Genomic DNA, 19,732 nt, shown 5'->3' on the forward strand with positions numbered 1-19,732 from the left:
GCTGATTGGAGTCTTGCCCACTCTAGGCTTCAGATGTAACTTTCTGCTAATATTCCTGGGAAGTAGCCTTTGCCAGTCATATGGGAGATCAAGATGGGGCATTCCTTTTTCCTAGATTCAGTTGGCCTACTCTTGGCTGTCATGAGCATTAGATGAGTAAACCAGAAGTCTTTCCCTATCACTCTGCTTTTTCATTAAATATATTTTTTAAACATGACACACAACTTCCATGAGTTCATCATGTAAATTGGATTAGCTACAGTTTGTCCATAGAGACATTTCTCCATTCATCAGCAGCCATTTGCAGTCTCACCAGGCACCCATTCACCACATGCCAACGGCATCACAGTTATACTTCCTGGTGTGAAACATGGACACTTGTGGCTTTACCTTCTGATTACATCCAGGTAGAAAAGATCAGCCAGAAACTGTGGTGGTGGAGGGAGGGGGCATAGGACTTCAGTAGCTCATTTTAGGTATCTTTAAAATAAAACATTTATTTATTTACTTGAAAAGCAAAGTTACAGAGGGAGACAGAAGGGAGATGCAGAAGAGAGAGTGCTCTTCAATCCACTGATTCACCCTTAAATGATCACAACAGTAAGGGCTGGAGTGGGTCAAGGCCAGGAGCCAGGAGCTTCATCCAAGTCTCCCAAACAGCTGCAAGGGCCCAAGCATTGGGGCCATCTTCTGCCGCTTTCCTAGGTCATTATCGGGAAGCTGGATCAGAAGTGAAGCAGCCAGGACTTGAATGAGCAACTGTGTGCAATGCTTGTGCTGTAGGTGGCTGCTGTACCACAATGCCATCCTCTGGATACTTTAATCATTTCAATTAACTGTAGAACTATTAGTATAATTTACTCAATTACAATGACATGTATCTCTTAATACAAAAGGAGTCATATATTAACTCCTTTTCATTTTAAGCTTCTTTTGCATATGGAGTTCTGTTTTAATGTAATTGATGCAAACATCAAAACTGTGTATGGAAGATTTTTATCTGTCATTATTCAAACCTACTGTACAATTTTTTTTACTCATTCCTATGAATATGTATCAACCATCTGTCATGTTCTCAGCTATATTTCAGGTGCCCATGGCACCAAAATGGACAAGGGTAGTGCCTATTTTCCAAAGGCCACCGTATCATGGCCATGAAAATAATTATTCATTGACCTGTCACTAAGGATTTTTCAAATCCTTGTAAGAATATCATATCATTAACTGTTAATTCTTACTTGGTAGTGCCAGACATACATAAAACATACACATTTTTTTAAGAACCACAATGTGACACATAAGGCTCTTTCTCCCCCATGGATCCTGAACTTCTTCCTGCTCCGGCAGAGTACACCCTTCCAGATAGTCTTCTGTCTAGTGTACATACATGTTTGTAGATTTCACCTGTTTGCTTTATACACAGTAAATGCACTATGTATTTTTCTACAACTTATTTTTTTCCCTTTAAAATAAGACTTGAGCATCTTTCCACATTAGCATTTTGATCTCTACCTACTCTTCCTATCATTAGATGAAATTCCATGAAATACATGGGCCAATGGTTTTTTTGGCCATTTTTCCACTGTCAGATACTCAGCCTGCTTTGCAGTTTCACTGACTTTTATATAGTTCTTCCAAGTTGGAGCTTGAAAATCCTGTATTCATTCTTTAATCCATTCATTTGCTAAGTATCTCTTGAGTGCCTATTTGTAATTTCATGAATTCTTTTGTTGCACAGCATGATTTCTCTGGATGAAAAGTGTGTGGAAATCACATACCTTTGTGGTATACTTGCAGTAGAATGGAAAGAGTTGAAACTAGTCCCTCTGGATAGGTTGGGAGTTTCAGAAAACTGTTGCAGAGATCTGCAGTGGGGAAAATACCAAGGATAAGATGTGTTGATTTATATAGTCCCCAGGGAGGGAACAGACAATCGCACTTCCTCTCAGTTTCTAAGAACCCCACAATGGCCATGCCTTTGAGGAGAAGAAAAATGTGCAGCTGAGCAGCCACTCCTCTTTTCCAGAGCGCTGTGCTGTTACAGAAGGTGTGAGAATTTAAGTGTCAAGTGCCCGCTAGTGCTCATTATAAAGGTGACAGAATGTCTCACTTTTGACAGATGGCAAATCATTGGGGAACATTTCAGGAATACAGCTTTGCTAGGCACCAACTTTTGGGAAGAAGTTACAATGATGTGATGAAAGAGGTATGGTGAGCAGCCGCTGAAGCGGTACCATGCTAATTCCCACAATAGAGAGGGATTTCAGTTTGCACAGTTAACAACTTCTAAGTGTCATCTCCAGGGCTTCTGTGGCCATCCACACGCATCAGTAACAAGATCCTTTGCTATGGGATGAATGAGTGTCATTCTATCCTATAGGCTTGCATTGCAAAGCATACAAAAGCACTTTTAAAGAGAATGACATTGTTATATTATAGATCCCATCTAGTACTACTGGATATATTCGGTAATTGGCACAAAATTAGAATTTATTAAAGAAAACCATGCAGGTATCAATAGTCCCAAGAAGATCATGTCATCCTACTTGGGCTGCTGACTTTGTCTTGGCTTAAAGACATTTAATAAGAGTTGCTGGATCCTACCTCGTCCCTGCTTAGTTGATATTCTTCATTAAGAGAGATAGCATATTTCTGCATAATAAGAACTCAGGCTTGAATTTGTTTGAACTTGGTGGGAAACTTGTGGAGAGTCAGAAGACATGTTCTCACTTAGGACTGCAACTTGTTTTGCATTCTGCCTAACAAAATGATCCTCACATAATCAAAGTGGCTTCAAAGATTTCCATGGTTGTTTATAGCTTGTTGTGTCTATGAGTAACAAAAACAAGTTGTTTAAGAGGGAAAATGTGTGAATTGATAGGTAGGAGGAGGGACATAGTGCTACCAATGTGGTATTTGGCTAATTAGAATTTTCCTGACAATGCATGAGTAATGAGAGCAGAGAAAACAGAGTTTCTAACCTCAGTTAGCTCCAGCGTGAGTTGGGGAGCACTGCTTGCTTGGGGCTTCAGCATCCCATATCGGAATGCTGCACTGAAGTTCTAGCCATACCCTCTGATTTGGCTTACTACTAAATTGCACCCAGCCAGGCAGCTGATGATAGCTCAATGACATGGGTCCATGTCATGCATGTGGGAGACCCAGAACATCTCTATCTAGGTCCTAACTGTTTGCCTGGCTTGGCCTTGGCTGTTCAGGACACAGGAAGAGTGAACCACTGAATGGAAACGCTTCCTCTACTTCTGTCTGCCTTTCAAATAAATGAATAGAAAACATCTATTTTTTTCTAAAATAAAGCTTATTACTTACTCCAGGAGTTCTTAAATTACAGAGAACCTATATTTCATATGAAGGACTTACAAACTTAGAGGTTCCTGAACTCCCAAATTTTACAGTTTAGTATGTTGGGTTGAAGCTCCCAGGTGTCCTTGATGCTATACACATGGAGATCAAGTCTCTATTGTATTAATAGGTGCTCACTTTTTTCTACATTAACACTGGAAGTTGTGTGTGCTATTTTCACTAAAAAGCACTACCATTGATAACATTGGCAAAATGGAAATATGAATGTAATCATTTCATGGATAAATCCATACGAGCCGTTGTATAAAATGTGATTTGTACCTAGATTCTAAGTAAATCGACATTTATGCATTAAATTTTTTCATTCCATGACACTTTTGAAACCTCTACTTTTCTCAAGGTTAATAAAAACATTCTAGGCATGATAGACATGCCTATGAATTTTCACAAGATTGCAAGATCCATGGTATTATTAAGAATCTTTCCTAATTGTATGACACTTACCAAAGATGTAGCTGTAAAATACTGAAGGGGAGTAACTAAGTTTGTAACCTACCTCATGTAGTCTTTCACGGTCACTTGAACCATTCCTTGGTCATGCAAAGCAGCTGCAACAACAAAAGAGTAGAACTGAACTTAATTTCCCTTTCCCTCAAGGAAGATTTACCCATACCTATATGAACCAACACGGGTCTGAATTTCCATATCCAAGATTGTGTAGACATAAAATTCATGGCCTCTGTGCAATAAGCAAGGCAGAATGAAATCAATGCCTAGAGTGTGTGGTCTGTCTTGAAGCACTACACTTGGCTCTCTGAAGAGGGGGACTGGTGGCAAGTGGATGAGTCAGTGAAGGTTTCATGGAGGAAATGGTATCATCTTGGATTTCTAAGACCAATGAGAATGTGATGGATAGAGAAGGGGGTTTTCCTTGAAAGAAGTGCAAAGCATGGTGCTAAGGCTGCTTTGAGTCTAGCATGGGGCATCTGAGGATGCCCACTTTGTACGTAAGATTGAGAAGCAAGCATGAGGAATGGGGATAGGCAAACGAACACATGAAGGGCTCAGTACTTGATGAGCATTTTCTGTCTGTTGGGATCACTGAATCCCTCTAGTTGCTTTATAAATTAGAATCAATCCTCATCTCTCATATAAACCAACTCAGACCCACAGAAAGGTTAATGATGAGCCCAGAGTCCCAGTCAAATTAGCAGACAAGGGAATTTAGTATGACCTTATTGATTATAGCAATGGTAGTTACTATTTATTTAGCATTAACGTTCTGTAAGGCAATGTGCTAAGCAACAAATCCATGTAAGAGCTAAAATGAATTCCCATTCAATAAAGAGAAAAACTAAGGCTCAGAGAGATGAAATAAATTCATCATGGTCAGTAAGATACCACAGCTTATTTTAATTTGTTGTCGTTGTGTGGTTAATGTTTTTGTTTATTTTCAAAACACCACATGCCAAGAAAATTACTTGTGGCTTCTTTGAAAGCCAGAAAGAGGAGTGTATACGTATGTGTCAGGATATGAAAAATCATGAAATATTTTTGAGCAAGTACATAAATGTGAGAAAAAGGGTGCTGAGGGTTCATTTACTAGCACATATTTCTGAGGATATGTTGTTAATCTCTTACTGTGTCTAATTTATAAATTAAAATTTATGTGTGTAGGGAAAAAGTTGAGTGTGTGTGTGTCTGTGCGTCTGTGTGTATCTCAGGCATCCGCTGGGTGTCTTGGAACATATTCCCCATGGATAGGGAGGCTGACTGTGCTGGGTGTGAGAGAAGACCACTCAAGGACTGCTGTAATATTCAGCTCTTGTACCATGCTATAATATGTGGCTGACATCTGTAGAAGGAAATGTTCAGAGTGTGGCAAATCCCTCAACAGGTTCACTAACCTTCTTGCTTTCACTCACTCATGGACACAAAACTTTACTGCATTTCCATTCTCCATTTCCTTGAGAACATCACATTTTTTGTTATAAGGAAGGTAAGACAGGTGGGAGAAAGTTTGGTAAAGCAGCCCTGAATGATTTAAACATAACAAAGAATGCTAAAGAGTCTGGCACTGCAACATAGCACGTTCAGCCTCCACCTGTGCCATCAACATTCCATATGGGTGCCAGTTCATGTCCCAGCTGCTCCACCTCTGATCCAGCTCCTTGTTAATGACCTGAGACAGTAGCAGAGGATGGTGCAAGATCTTGGGACCTTGTACCAGAGAGGAAGATCCAGAAGAAGCTCCTGGCTTCAGATTGGCTCAGCTCTGGCTATTGCAAGCATTTGAGAAGTAAACCAGCAGATAGAAGATTCTCATTCATTCTCATTCTCTCTCTCTCCGTCTGTCCTTCAGTTTGTGAATCTGCCTTAAACAAAAGGAGTGCTAAGACAAAACGTTAGTTTTAAAGAAAGTTCTTGTTTGGATTCAAGACTATGAATAGATTTTAAGGTATTCGTGAACTTATATCTGACTGCTGAGTTTAGGGGATGGGGTGGGAGTAGGACTTTCTATGGTTTTCATTGGACTTTATAAAAATGCAGTGATTCTGATAGAAAGGATCAGGAATACTGGTCTACGAAGAAAAACACAAGAGATGTATTGTTGAGTTGTGCGTGAATATCTCAGAATGCACTACACTCTGAAGAAGTATCAAGAGAATGTCTAGCAAATGCCTGCTGAGTGAAACATATGGGGCTCTTACTACAAGAATCAGTTGGAAAGGAACAGAAATACATTTTAAAGATTTAAGTCTAATGTAGGTATGCACATGGTATCTTTGCTTCCATTTCTGATCCCACTCCCATGCAAACACCATTAACCAAATGCACACTTCCCCACCCAATTAGTCAATTTCCCAGAATCTTCAGGAAGTCCACTACAATTGGTTGAAAATATCAGATGAGTAAATGCCATTAATGAGGGTCTGAGAAAAAATAATTTAGAGGTATGTGTCTTAATTCTAGATGATATTGTAAAGAAAATACATAACTGCACCATAAAATGTTCTGGGGTGTAACTACCAAGGATGAAATACAAAGGTGAATAACCTTTACTATGACACCAATGTAATGTTTCTAAAACTTCCTGTGCAATATCTGGTGACACGTATTCATGTTAAAAAGAATATGACTCAGATTTATGCAGATAAAGTTGAACTACAGTATCACTTACAGAACTTCGAATTTTGACAGAGGAAGTCTAATAACATGAAATCTTTTGCAAATCTCTAATAATTTAAACCAGTTTAAACAGAGTTGTTTCACAGGATATCTTCTACTTAGCTCTTTCCTCACTCTATGAGGTATCAACACGATCTATCCAATACACAGTCTCATTCCACCAGGTATTGCCAATCCATTGCAATGCTGATTTCTACTTAGTGTCAGCTCTCATGCTGACTTCTACTTAGTGTCAAAGCTTCTTCAATCTGTAAATGTCTTAAGAAGTTGGTGTCATGAGGAACTAAATAATACGTGGCACAAAAGGAAGGTGAAATTTTCCCATTTCTTCCTGCCCCTCTTCCTACCAGCACTCTACTACTTTGCATGAAATGCACAAAGTTAGCCTCCATTTGTGGCTCATGAAGTTCATTTGGAAGAATCCAAGAGAGATTCTGTTTGTGTCTCCTGTCTCCTAAAACATTCCATGTTCCTAAGACATTTGACAGCATATTCCGTCACTGCCGCCAATCTTGCCAGTCTTAATATTTTCTGATGGTCTACTATTGCCATAAGTTTCTCAGGATGTGTGGATGAATATGTGCAACCAGCACAGGGATCTGGCATCGAGGCCATGCTTAAGTGGTCATCGAGGCAATGACCCATTCTCAGATACTGCTGAGAAGACTATGGCAGCCTTACTAAGGTTTCAGAAATCCTAAACTTAGAGAAAACAGTCCTTCAGAACAATCGGGTCATCTGGGGCTGCCTCATGGGGCTCTTGTGATCTAGAGGCCACTGGCCACAGATTACACCCCTCTTCCCAGCAGCCACTATGGGAGCAGTCTGCTAGGAAACAAAGGGCAATCTCCAGGAGGAAAAGAAATCCCTCAAAGTAAGCAACTTCCTCAGGACTGGGCACAGTGAGCCTGATACACTTGCAGTGGGGGATTTTCTAGTTTGATGACACACATGAGAACCTTATCCAGTTTTAATACCAGCTTGGAAAAGGGCCCATGCCACTTTTCACTGCAGAGATAGCATCCTGGAAAGCCCGGCTACTTCTGACAAACAGGTAGGTGCTTGAGTATCTTCCTGAACTCCTTTCTCACTGACGTAGAAATATAACGTCTACATTCCATCCTATATTCCTGATATGCTTGCTTAAAATGACAACTGTCCATCTACAGCCACTTGCACACAGTCTTCTCTGCTGCTAAGCTCAGGTTTCAGAGAAAATCAAGCCCAGGATTAGGGATAATTTCATTTTATTTTGATATAAACTCTCTAGATAAGTCTGATTTTTTTTAATCATGGAAAAATCATTAAAAATTTTCAGTGGGTTTGTGGCTTAATTTCTACTTTACATTTCTGAATTCTGTGGGTCCTGAAGGCCCATGTAGTGTTTCCGTAGTGTTACCATGTGTGTATTTCTTGATGACTGTGAAAGCAGAGACTGTCTTTCAAGTCCTGGGACCAAGGCAAGGAGACTCTAGCACTGGCTAATGAGAACCTATTGTTCCTTGCCTGTTGGAGAATTTGTAAGTCTTCCATCCACCCTTGCACATACACCCCAACTTTAATTTGTAAACTTCTTGGAGCTAGCCACTGCCAGCTTCTCCTTCCCCTTGCCTGTTTGCAATAATGAGCTTGAATGAAGAGACGCAAGCTGGTGGTCCATCATGTGTTAGTTCCCACATGGACTGGGATTCCTAGACTTTCCTTGAAACTTGGAAGAGCCAGCGACACCAAACCAGGTGTCTTCAGGGAGGCAATCTGTTGAAGGCAGGGAGCTCTCCAATTCTCTGCACCTCCCTCCCTCCTACTCCACTCATTAGCAATTACCTGTTTGGCTTCTGGAAGCGTTTGAGTCAGCTACCTCTGATAGGAACAAGAATCTCATGCTAACTAAATGCCATAACAAGGGCCAAATTGCTCCTGTTACCCCAGATTCCCCCTAGGTTTCTGCAGACACCTGCTTGAGGTAGCCTCAAGAAGGTGAGACCCTCACAAAAGCATAGGCATTCACCACACGAAACTCTGTTGCCTAGATCTTCCTCTATTTCACACACCTTCTCTTGTTTCTTGGTTTTCATATTCTCTTCATGTCTCTTCCTCCAGGATATCTGTGGTTTATAAAACTAGATTTTACTCTTTAAAACCTAGGGGGAGAGAGTGAGTGGTGGTGGTGAGGTGGGAAAAGTCCTACTCTTTCCAAGTTTGTTAGGGGTTGGTTTGGGTAAATATTAAAATGGGAAAACAAAAGTCCTTTCTCTCTTCAGTACATCCCATCCATGGGTTAAAATGTTGGTTTCTGGTTCCCTTTTAGATACAGGAGTCTCCAGCCACTCTCCCTTCTGTTAGGTGGACTTCTGCCATCTGAAGCAGCAGACACTGCACTTAACCCTGCAAAATGTATTACTGGAGAAGATGTAGTGAGATATGCAGAAGGCACTAATTAGCACCTTTATTGGCTTAGAAAGCGTTTTTTATTTTGGTTTTCCTAAGCATTTCTGACTGATTCATGGAAGACATTTGGTTCTTTGGAATATCATCCAATAGACTAATCAGATTACATTTTCACAGGGCTCTAAAATAATAGCTTTCTGCAGCTTTCTGTATATTTAACTCCTGCATGACCAGTACATCTGATAGAGATGGTGAGTAGCATTGACTGTTTTTGTTAGCAAGTTATTAATCCATATTCTTACAAAAAAATCCATCTGACACTCATGCTTGAAATCCTGAAACCAACAGGATTTTTTTTTTTTTGCTGTGCTTTATCCGCAAACCTGTTTTTCAAATGCTGTTCCTTTTCTTCTACCCTCCATTGCTGCTCCCCCAATATAAGGCTCTGTCACCTCAAGCCTGAGTTCATAGTCTTCTACTTCCCACTGTTTACCCTATCTTCCAGGATAAGCAGTAGCATCTGTCATTGCATTTCTCACTGCAGTGTATTCAGAACTCATTGCAAGAGCAATGATAAATGCGTAAATCACTTGCTTCAATTCTGTGACACCACACCTACAACAGTCATCATAAATGATTATCCTGAGTGACTAATGCCTCTCAGTTCACATTAAAAAAGAAATGGCATCAGAATCCTGTTCAGTCTAGAGCTGTCTGTATCTATTCCTTTCAAGAACCTGATGTGACTTTTCTATGTTCTCTGAACCCTAAGACACCACTTCTCAGCCCCTCTTTCTGGATTTTCAGACATTTATCATGGGCCACTCCCTGTTTCACAGAAAAATTTCCACTACTGCTCCCTAACATAAAACAATTGCTCTGCTCCAATCACTTCCATGTGCTTTCTGTACACATTTAACTTTCTTCCTGTCTCAGCTTCTTTGTTCAAATTCCTGTGTTTTTTTTCCCCCACTGAATTCAATTTTCTTCCCACGTTTCTTGTTTGTTTTTTTTTCAAAATCTTTTTTTTTCAAAACCTTGTTCATTGGTTCACTGAAGTCGTGCTTCTTCTAAAGAGATAGCCTAACTTGACAGCACTATCTTCACTAAGTTTCAGTAAGAAGCTTTTGTTACCTTGTTTTCAGGAAATCAGGTGACTTGGAATTATTCCTGCTCCATTGGGTTGAGGGCTTGGCCAAGGACATGGATCACACCTCTTTTAACTTACGGAGCACAGGCCCAGAGTTGCCTGATTGGAACACATGATGGATGTTTCTGGGGTTCAGGAAAAATCTTGTCAGTGCAAAAGCCAGGGAGAGTCTTACGAAGGCTACGGAATTTTGGATCAGATCCCAAAGAATAGCAGGAAGTAAAAAAGAAAGGAGGCAAGGCTAGAGAAGGTAGATAAAAAGATAACTGGATAGACAATGAGAGGAAATAATGTTAGTAAATAATAATAGAGATTATATTTGAACTATAATAGTCCTGACTCTTCAAATGAAGACCTGGCTATGTATTTTACATCTTTGTACATTTCACCTGTAATAGCTCTTTTCTCTGAATTACTTTACTTAATAAGTGTTAAGGGAACATCTCATATTTAACTGGATTTGTTTTGACCTTTTCTCATAGACCAAAAATTTAGAATTTTATTTTATAAGTTCTTATTATCTAATAAGTTTCTCCTGGAAAGAAATGTTTACTCTTCGGAGACCCCTCTGGGATTGGAGAAGAAATCTAAACATAAAAAAGGACAAATGAATTAATTATACATCAATTAGTAAGTGGCATCAAGCATCTTTCATCTTTTTCTGTAGGAGTCAATTCTATTTTTCACAGTTATTCTTAGATGTGTTGTTAAACAAGTGTCAATTATAGTAACCTACATGTTGAAGCATACATTCATTGTGTATGTTGTAATTTTGCATTATATTGACAATGCACTTACAGTGAGTACTGGTGCTTAATTTGTTTCCTACCAGTGTAGATAAGTTTTCCACAAACCAGATACTTTCTAGGGATTTCTTATCTTCAGCTTTAATTTAGAATCTGAGATCAAGTGGATCTGCCACCTGGGAAGTAGAATCTTAACATCCATATGCTTGGTCACTTTAGTGCTACAATTGACCCCAAAGAATCTCTGAAAGTCCCATTTTCCTTGTGACTACAGGAAGATTGGTGGATCCACAATTAGTCCAAAGTCAAACCAACCTTGTTTACTTGAACTATTAAGAGCAGTTATAATATACATCTCCTGGTAATGATTCCTGGAAACTTGGCAGCTGCCTGTGAAGCTCTCTCATGTGAAGTTGAAATGGAAAAAGAAACAAGAGCAAGCTCTATGTGTATTCAAGGTCCAATAGCAGCTTTCACTGAAAAAGATCTTGGAGCTCCAAGATGAGAGGTCACAGAGGCTCTGTCCCTAACCCCAAGGATGCCATGGGAAATGCCACACATACTTCAGCTCATCTAAGTTATGGATGACTCCAAGCTCTGTCTCCTTTATCTCATAAAGTGGCTAATGTCTGTAGTATGAAAGTAACTCCTTCAGCTTAAAAGAACAAACACAAAATCCTCTTTTGTCTTCACTTTCCTTGTGTGAATGTCAGTGAACTGCTTTCTTTCACAACTCTAGTACCTTTCTGTGTATAATTCTTTTACTTCTCCGCTTCTCCATGACAACTCCTATTATATCTTCTCTCCTTTCCAAATTACTTGATTAACCTCTTTAACTGGGTTGCCTCTTCTACTCTCTTAAACTTCCCCTCCCTCTACAGGAATTTTTATGAATAGAAGTTGGGGTTTTATGAATAGAAGTTGGGGTTATCCTGTTTAAAAGAACCAAGATGGCATAGGTATTATTTGTTTTTATGGTTAAGACACTGGTTGGGATGTCCAATCCCACACTAGAGTACTTGGCTTCAACACCTGTTCCCAGGTCCTGATTTCAGCCACCTGCTCATGTGGACCCTGAAAGGCAGTGGTGATTTCTCAATAGTTAAGTGATTGGCACCCATATGGGGGACCTGGATTGAACTCCTAGCTCCTGGGCATGTGGGAAATGAACCAATGGATGGGAAGGTGTGGTCTCTCCCTCTTCCATTAATTAATTAATTAGAATCAGGATTACCCTTTTTTGTATAAAACATCTTGAAGTATTCATTAATCATGCTGATTATCAACCATGGTACTTATGGTGTTATAGTTGACCATAAACTGTTTGAGGTTTGAGTAATTCTTTAATTTTTAGCCCTCTAATCTCTTCCTTGCTCATTTAGCTACAACCCTGGGGGACTCATAACTATTCCTTGAATACAGAGGGCAAGTTTCCACCCCATAGCTTTTGAATGAGTATCTCACATGCCTGGGATATCTCATCATCAAACAAGTAAATATCCTGCTCTTTCACTTCTTTCAGGTAGCTGCTGAAAATCAGCCTCATCTTGAGGCTGATCATCTTTCCTGATCATCTATTCTCCTGGTATGTTGCATATTTGTTTGTTTGCTGTGGTTTTTACCACCTGCATTTCCTCAATCCTAAAGAAGCACCTGCTTTGTGTGAGGCAGTTAACACATATTTTCCAAATATTTAGAATGGAATCAACAGGAATCTATCAGAAATTTTGTGTGCCTGTGGATAAGAAAAAAAGAGTTGACAGTATGCTTTTGTTTTCCAGTGTCCAGCTTAAGTCTAAAGCTTCAAAAGAGATCTAACCTGCAGAGAGTTATTTAATTTCTTTGTTTTTTTTTGTAAAGACTTTTTTTTATTTCTACTGAAAAGTCATACATACAGAGAGGAGAAGAAACAGAGAGGAAGATCTTCCATCTGCTGATTCTCTCCCCAAATGGCTACAACAGCCAGAGCTGAGCCCATCTGAAGTCAGGAGCTAAGAGACTCCTCCGGGTCTCCCAAATTGATGCAGGGTCCCAAGACTTTGAGTCATCTTTGACAGCTTTCCCAGGCCACAAGCAGGGAGCTGGATGGAAAATGGGGCCGCCCAGAGTAGAACTGGCACCCATATGGGATCCCGGTACATGCAAGGTGAGAATTTAAGTTACTAGGTTACCATGCTGGGCCCAGGTTATTTAATTTCTGTCATGGGTTTCCCATAACACAGAACACTAGTAATAGTGTCTAAATCTCCAGATGATATTCATACGGTACAAGGGAAATGAGTGTCACCAAAAAATTCTTCAAGAGTTGGAGCACCATGCCAGCTCATAAGTACTGATGGAGGTGCCCAGCGTAGTAGAACATTATTCTCAGAAGTGTTGAGACATCTTGTCTTTATGTGGACATCTTGATTCTACTGAATTAACAACAGTCACAACATACAGGAATGTAGGCATCTAGTGGTTTCCAGAGACACCCATGTGGAGTATTTTGCAGATCCATCCTGTCTTACCAAGACAGGGCAAGATTGGGATAGTGATTTTATTGTAACTCAATTGATAACCTACAAAATTAGAGAGATTTTGGGCAATATTGAGTTATAAGAGTTATTTACCGGTAATCTCAGAATAGGTTTGCACGTATTGCTTCTTTGAAAAAGAACTTGTTTTATTATTTGAAGCGCCAAGTAACACACACACACACACACAAAGAGAGAGAGAGAGCGAGAGAGAGAGAATAGAAAGAGGTTAATCTTTAATCTGTTGATTCACTCTCTAATGCTACAATGACCTGGACTGAGCAGGACTATAATCAGTGGATTAAGATAGGCTGGATTCTAAACTAAGGACTGAAAACTTTGAAAGTAGTTTTGAGTTCAAATCGTGTCTCCATTTCTTATTGGCTGCATGGTTTTAGAAAATTTAATAATATTTCTGAGTATCTGCTTCCTCAACATCCTGCTTTCTAAAAAAAATTCTTTATTTGAGGGGCAGATAGAGCTCTCATTTTCATTTATCCCCCAAATTCCTTAATAGCTGAGGCTGAACCAGGCTACACCTAGGAACTGAGAAACCACCTGAGATCTCATGTGAGTGACAGGGAGTCCTGCATTTGTGCCATCCCTGGTGCCTCCCATGCACATTAGCCAGAAGTTGCAATAGCAAACACAGCCACACTCAAACCCAGGCCTATGGTATAAGAAGCTTGCATCCCAAGCAGCAGCTTAACTGCTAAGACAAACCTGCTTCTCCTTGTTAAAACTTTTATTTAATTGAGAGACAGAGATAGCTGTTTTATCTTAAGGTGTTTCATGTTAGTGGTTTGTAAATATGCAAAAAGCAACTGATATATAATAATTGCTAGTGGTGGCAATTATATTAGCTTTATTTTTCAGTCTAACATGGGTTATCAGAAGCCTGATAAATGTTAGAAAAATACAACAACAAAATGGTTTTCTTTCCAATTATCAAATACTAGTTTCTAACATGTCCATTTTCTAAGAATTTATGCTCTTAAAATTAAAATTTCTATAAACAGTGACTTCTTATGACTTCCCATAGAAATTACTTGATGTATTTATTTTCATCTTTACTAAGTATAACTGATAAAACTGTATATATTCAAGGCTTACAATGTGTTTATTTATATACATGTACGTTGTCAAATAATTAACCATAGTCTAAAGCTAATCAACTTATTTGTCACTTCACATAAGTACCATTTTAAAGGTAATAATAATTATGATATTAATATTTTGGTTGCGGTAAAAACTCAATTATTTGCTTGTAAATAGAGAATAGTTAAATTCTATTGTCTGCCAATTTCAAATACATAAGGCATTACTGTTGATAGACACTAAGCTATACATGAGGACTCCAGAACTCATTTGACTTATTACTGAAAGTTGGTATCCTTCGACCAACTTAATGCAGCTTTTTTATTTTAACAGGTGGATGTGGCTATTTTTCATTTTCAGAGCCACTTCATTGCTGTTAAGAATACAAGTGTTATTCCACATGGAGGACTTTAACCTCCAGCATACTGTGGGTGTCCCCGGAGGAGTAGGACAGAAGAGTCTGCAATGCTAGTGGCTCTGTGCTCTGAATTTTCTAGTAGGGTTGCAACACAGGGTTTTCCTAACAGAGATTTTCTCACAAACATGTCTAGGAATCCATATTCTCTTTTACTAGAGATGTATCATGGTTATACAGCCAGGTAAAGATCAAATAACTTCCTTACTTTCGACTGTTCTACTTTGGGCAAGTTACTTACCCCTCTGAACCTCATTTTCCTCTGTGCAGAATTTAATAATAGTAATATTCATCTCAGAATGCAGTGCTGGTAAATAAGATGACTATGTCAAGTACCTAGTATGTGTGCCCTCAATGTAATCTCTTGCTTCTGTTAGCTCAAATTGATTAAGAGGACAACATGCCAAAAGGTTTGGGGAGTTTTACCAACACATGGGCAGCACAAAGATGGGAAAATGAGCTAACTGGTTTCCAGCATAATAAAAATAAGAGGTTAGGCAGTCACAGAAGAGCCTGGCAATCAAAGAGTCACCACAGAAGGTCAAGTGCCCCCTTGGCCATCACAAGATTCAAGAAGGAACCCAGAACAGAACTCTGAAGCCTTTTTCCACCATTTTATTTGGGTCTAGGTCAGGGCCAGGTGGCCCACTAAGATGATTTCTGTGCTATCTGATCAGACCCTGGGATCTGGCTGCTCAGTTTTAACATGCAAAGCCTCCCAGGGAAAACTAAGGAAGCCTAAGAAGAGCTCCATTTGGTGGACTGGATTCATATTCCACACAGGATTTTAACACAGAACCTCACAATGTGCCTTTCATTAGAAGCATACTTGGGCTGTGAGTGGTGAGCTCACACTGGATGAGGGAGAATCCTTCCGGCAGTTGGCATCTCTTGAAGAGAAGATGCATTGGGAGAGAACGCTGGGGAGGGTGGGGGCACTGGAGCCCGGCAGCTGGAAGCTGGAGGGCCCAGGATTGACAGGGCTCTAGAGTCTGGGAACAGGGCAGCCCAAAGGGATCTCAGAAGCAGAATGATTTCCATGGTTTTAAGTCACCAGTGTTGTGCCAAATGGCAATGACTGCCTTAGGAAACTAATAGATCATTCTACATCCTATCAAGATTTTCAAGTTTTTACAGGATGCTTGCTCCAGTCATGACTATGTTTCTTCTTCCTGCTCAGTTTCATTTTTTTGTGCCCTGGGTTTTCTCCCTGTTCTTCTCAGTACCATCTTTGCCAGGTTTCAGTACTGTGCCAATGCCCACCCTTCCTAGAGCGTCTCCCATCTTCCCTGGAGGCTGAGTACATGAGTCCATCTCTCACAAGGCTAAGCCGGTAGGGGACCACTGGAGGGCTGATACTCCAGGTGCTGCATCACCTCTAAAACTCGGACCAGAAACCACAGTTCTTCACTGCGTGGACCACAGATGTCTCACCTGCAAAACAAAACTACAAACCTGCTGTGCTAGCTCATGGGCTGCTGTGTGTAAAGTATGATAGATGAGGATGGGCCTTGGAAAACTGAAGGCTCAAAGTGGCAATAATCTTTTCCATGGTTATGAGGGGGTTTGTTCACGACACAGGAGCTGCCAGACTGATCCGGTGACCTTCTGATCTGAAAACCACACTTCTTCCCTCGCTGGCCCACAGGTCTCTGCCCCATGCTTGTGATTTGCAGGTCACTGATTTTTGTGGAGGAGGCGAAGGACCACAGTTGGTCTCTAATTTCTGGGAAGTGAAGAGTGTAATGCAGTTACTGATAATGTACAATGAGGGCTGAGTCTCTGAGGGAACCTTAGAGGGGACAGAGAATGCTGGTTCACATGCTTATTTTTTCTTGAGTCTAGACTATCATAAAAGACAAGTACTTACACTCAACTTATTACCAAGTATTTTAGAGGTGCTGACATCATAGAATTTTTGTTACTTAAAAAACCAACTCTGTGAAGAAGGAAATTTTATAAACAAAAAATTTTTAAGAAGTAATACAAAATTCTGTCGGTTTATAGCCAATGGTTAAAGTTAATTCAAAAGATGGTAGTGAAGAAAATGAAATAATTAAAGTCAGCTAAATAAATGACCATTAGACTAATAATTTCCCACCAATCAATGAATTCCTAATTCACAGCATTTAGGTGCAGATTCTCCATCACATTCTTGGCATTTCACCAGCTTTAAAACTCATTTTTCTTCATATCTTAACATCTGTATGATCAGTATATATCTTGCAGTCTATGTTCCTTTTTATTTTGTTTTATTTTTTCAATCTGAGTGGCACTTAAAATATAAGTTTATCTTATAATTGATAGATCTTAGATTCTATAAAATAGTAGTATTTCATTCGAGGAAGGTGGAATCAGTGAGACTGGTAATCAGATTTATTCTTTATAATATTCTTACTAAATCCCAGTGAAACAAGTCTGACACATTTTCTGCCTCAGAAACACTTACTCTGCTTGCTGAAAAATTCAGTTATTTGCTCATCTTGAGAGCAAACGCTTCCTTCAACAGAGAGGATGTAAGTGGAATTTTGAGATCAAAGAATAGGAAGAAATGGAATTTAAAAGTAAAAGTGTCATCCAATTTGAGGAAAAATTACACAATTTCATTTCCACATTAACATCCTTGGAAACACCTTCGGAGGATGAGCTTGGTAGGGGTCATTGTCTAAGGTCTCAGATAAAATGGCCAGCACCGTGTGGTCAGTCCCAGTGTCCTGCTGTGATAACGCCTATCCTTGCCACGACTCAAGCTCATCTGTCAAGCAAAGGGATTTAGCTGGATGTATTGGGATATCTGAAACATTGCTAAAAACCCCAAAGAATTCTCATTTTAGGCAGATGTATTCTCCTACTCAGGTTCATAAAGCCTAACTGCTTCTGGGTTCTCTGGTCTTACCAGTATGGTGGATAACTTGCCGAAAATTGTCATCTGCACAGACACTACAAAGAAACCAAAGTATGAAGAGTCAAACAGTATGTTTAAATAAAATATTCATTGCTCTTTTTTTTGTACTTTTTAATGACACATAACTTATGCATTAAAAGGTAATCCTCCACATACTCAACTAAATTGAAAATCCCTCCACAGACATCCTCCCCTGCAGAGTTACCCACATTGTTTTCATGAATGTTAGCAAGACATTCATGCAAGCATCACAAAAACTTACAAGAATCCGGAGTCCAGCCACTGCTGAATATTTGCTTGTTTGGAGTTTGCTACAAATAGGAAACGTATCAGTTGGAAAAGCACAACCACTATTATTCACCCAGCACTCAATAGCTCTATTTCTTCAATATTTAGTCACATGTTTCTATAGGCATATTCATTTTCCCCCTGAAGGCAAAACCTCCTGTTTTCCATAATGAGCCTTTCCTGAGCATGGAGTGTCAACTTGTTCAAACACTACATTAAGAGAGACAGAAGGAGAGAAAGAGAGAGAGAGGGAGAGGAAGAGAGAATATGAATGTGAAAGAGAAGCAAAACAAATCAACAAAGAGCAGGAGACATTAGAATAATTTTTCAATTACCTGGTGTGAATGCAATGGGTGAGAAGGCATGTGAGACCTTTTTCTTTCTCTTGTTGGGTATAAATCACCACGGAGCCTCTCATTATTGAATCACGACATTTACCTAAGGCAGCCAGCCAGTGGTGTTTATTTGCAAGGAGTTCTCTGCCAGGTTAGAAACCAAATTTGCATTCATTCCAGGGACAAAATTGAACTAAGTCCCTAGATGGCCAAAGGCACCCTGTGTTAAAAAGACACCAGTCCTTTAAGGTAAATCTTTATCACTGGTTCAACAAATTGTCAACGGGAAAAAAAGTAGAAGATACAAAGGCAGCCCTTTCTGTTAAATATTTATTTCCATTCTGGTTGTCTGCTGAGCTGACTTTCTTTAATTTTATTCTACCTAACAGTGAAGTACCTGAACTACACCCTCATAGTCAGATGATCCAAAACAGCCAGCCAGGTGGACATGCCAGATTGTTCTTCTTCTTCAACGGAAGTACCATGAAGGGGCAGCATGAATTGGGTAGTGGACAAAAATAGAAAGCTACCTAACAGTTTTGAGAGTTGTTCAAGAAATGGGAAAAAATGAAATTAAAAGATGTTTGGTGTGACTTCCAGGCATAGTTTTCATAATATGCATTTTCCAAACCTATTTATGAGGAGAGAAATTCTCACAATTTACTCTTTAAGTTATTAAGATACTATCAATGTCTCAATCAATACCCCCAAAGTCTGTTGATAGCATATGCATTGGTCTGAAAGAAGTTTCAAGCCTCTAGTGTGTAGCCCATGCAGCTTCAAGATCCTAGTGACATATGATGAAGGGATAATGAAATGTGAAAGAAGCAACATTCCTTCTTTAATTGATCTATTTCTATTGAACAAATCTGTGTTCTGAGTGTTTATACAGAAATTCAAAAATGTATTTTCAAAGCCAAGTCTCTTCCAAAGTCATCTTCTCCCAGCTGAAAGTGCCTCTGTGGTCCTTAACACCCACAGTAAGAGGCTTTCAAGAGGCCCTCAATGCCTTACTCACCTACCAGTTGGGTTGTGGGAATTTCTCTTTCCTCTCTGGAACCAATAGACAGCTGCTCATCCAGAGGAATCCAGGCCTTCCTGGTGCACCTCAGAATCTCTCTTCTGCTCTTTTCCTGGGCTTCTTGACGTTTGTCAGGTCCTTGTGATGTCTCTGCCATCCTGAGAGAGAAATTCTGCAAACTTACACAAAAAGCACACACACACACACACACACACACACACACACACACACACACACACACACACAAACACCATGAGCTTGGCTGGCAGGCTCGGCTTGGTAAGCACAAGAAGGCCAGCATGCTAACAGTAAGAGGAGTAATCCTGCCTCCCACTCTCCTAAGCCTACCAAGTTTCT

At 39.8% G+C, this 19,732-nt stretch overlaps 1 protein-coding gene across 1 annotated transcript in view; it reads right to left on the bottom strand.

Annotated features, from left to right (window-relative positions):
- The window catches only part of ITPRID1 (ITPR interacting domain containing 1), a 71,958-nt gene extending 52,426 nt beyond the window's left edge, over nt 1-19,532 (bottom strand). The window contains exons 1-5 of the mRNA XM_040964516.1: nt 19,373-19,532; nt 17,994-18,042; nt 17,723-17,766; nt 3,881-3,932; nt 1,779-1,865 (exon numbers count right to left, since the gene is read on the bottom strand). Coding sequence (XP_040820450.1) covers nt 1,779-1,865; nt 3,881-3,932; nt 17,723-17,766; nt 17,994-18,042; nt 19,373-19,532 — 392 coding nt within the window. The remainder of the gene's footprint in view (nt 1-1,778; nt 1,866-3,880; nt 3,933-17,722; nt 17,767-17,993; nt 18,043-19,372) is intronic.
- Nucleotides 19,533-19,732: the final 200 nt, after the last annotated feature.

This window comes from Ochotona curzoniae, unplaced genomic scaffold, assembly GCF_017591425.1.
Source record: "Ochotona curzoniae isolate NIBS_2020 unplaced genomic scaffold, NIBS_Ocur_1.0 scaffold_3835, whole genome shotgun sequence".
Lineage (NCBI taxonomy): Eukaryota > Metazoa > Chordata > Mammalia > Lagomorpha > Ochotonidae > Ochotona > Ochotona curzoniae.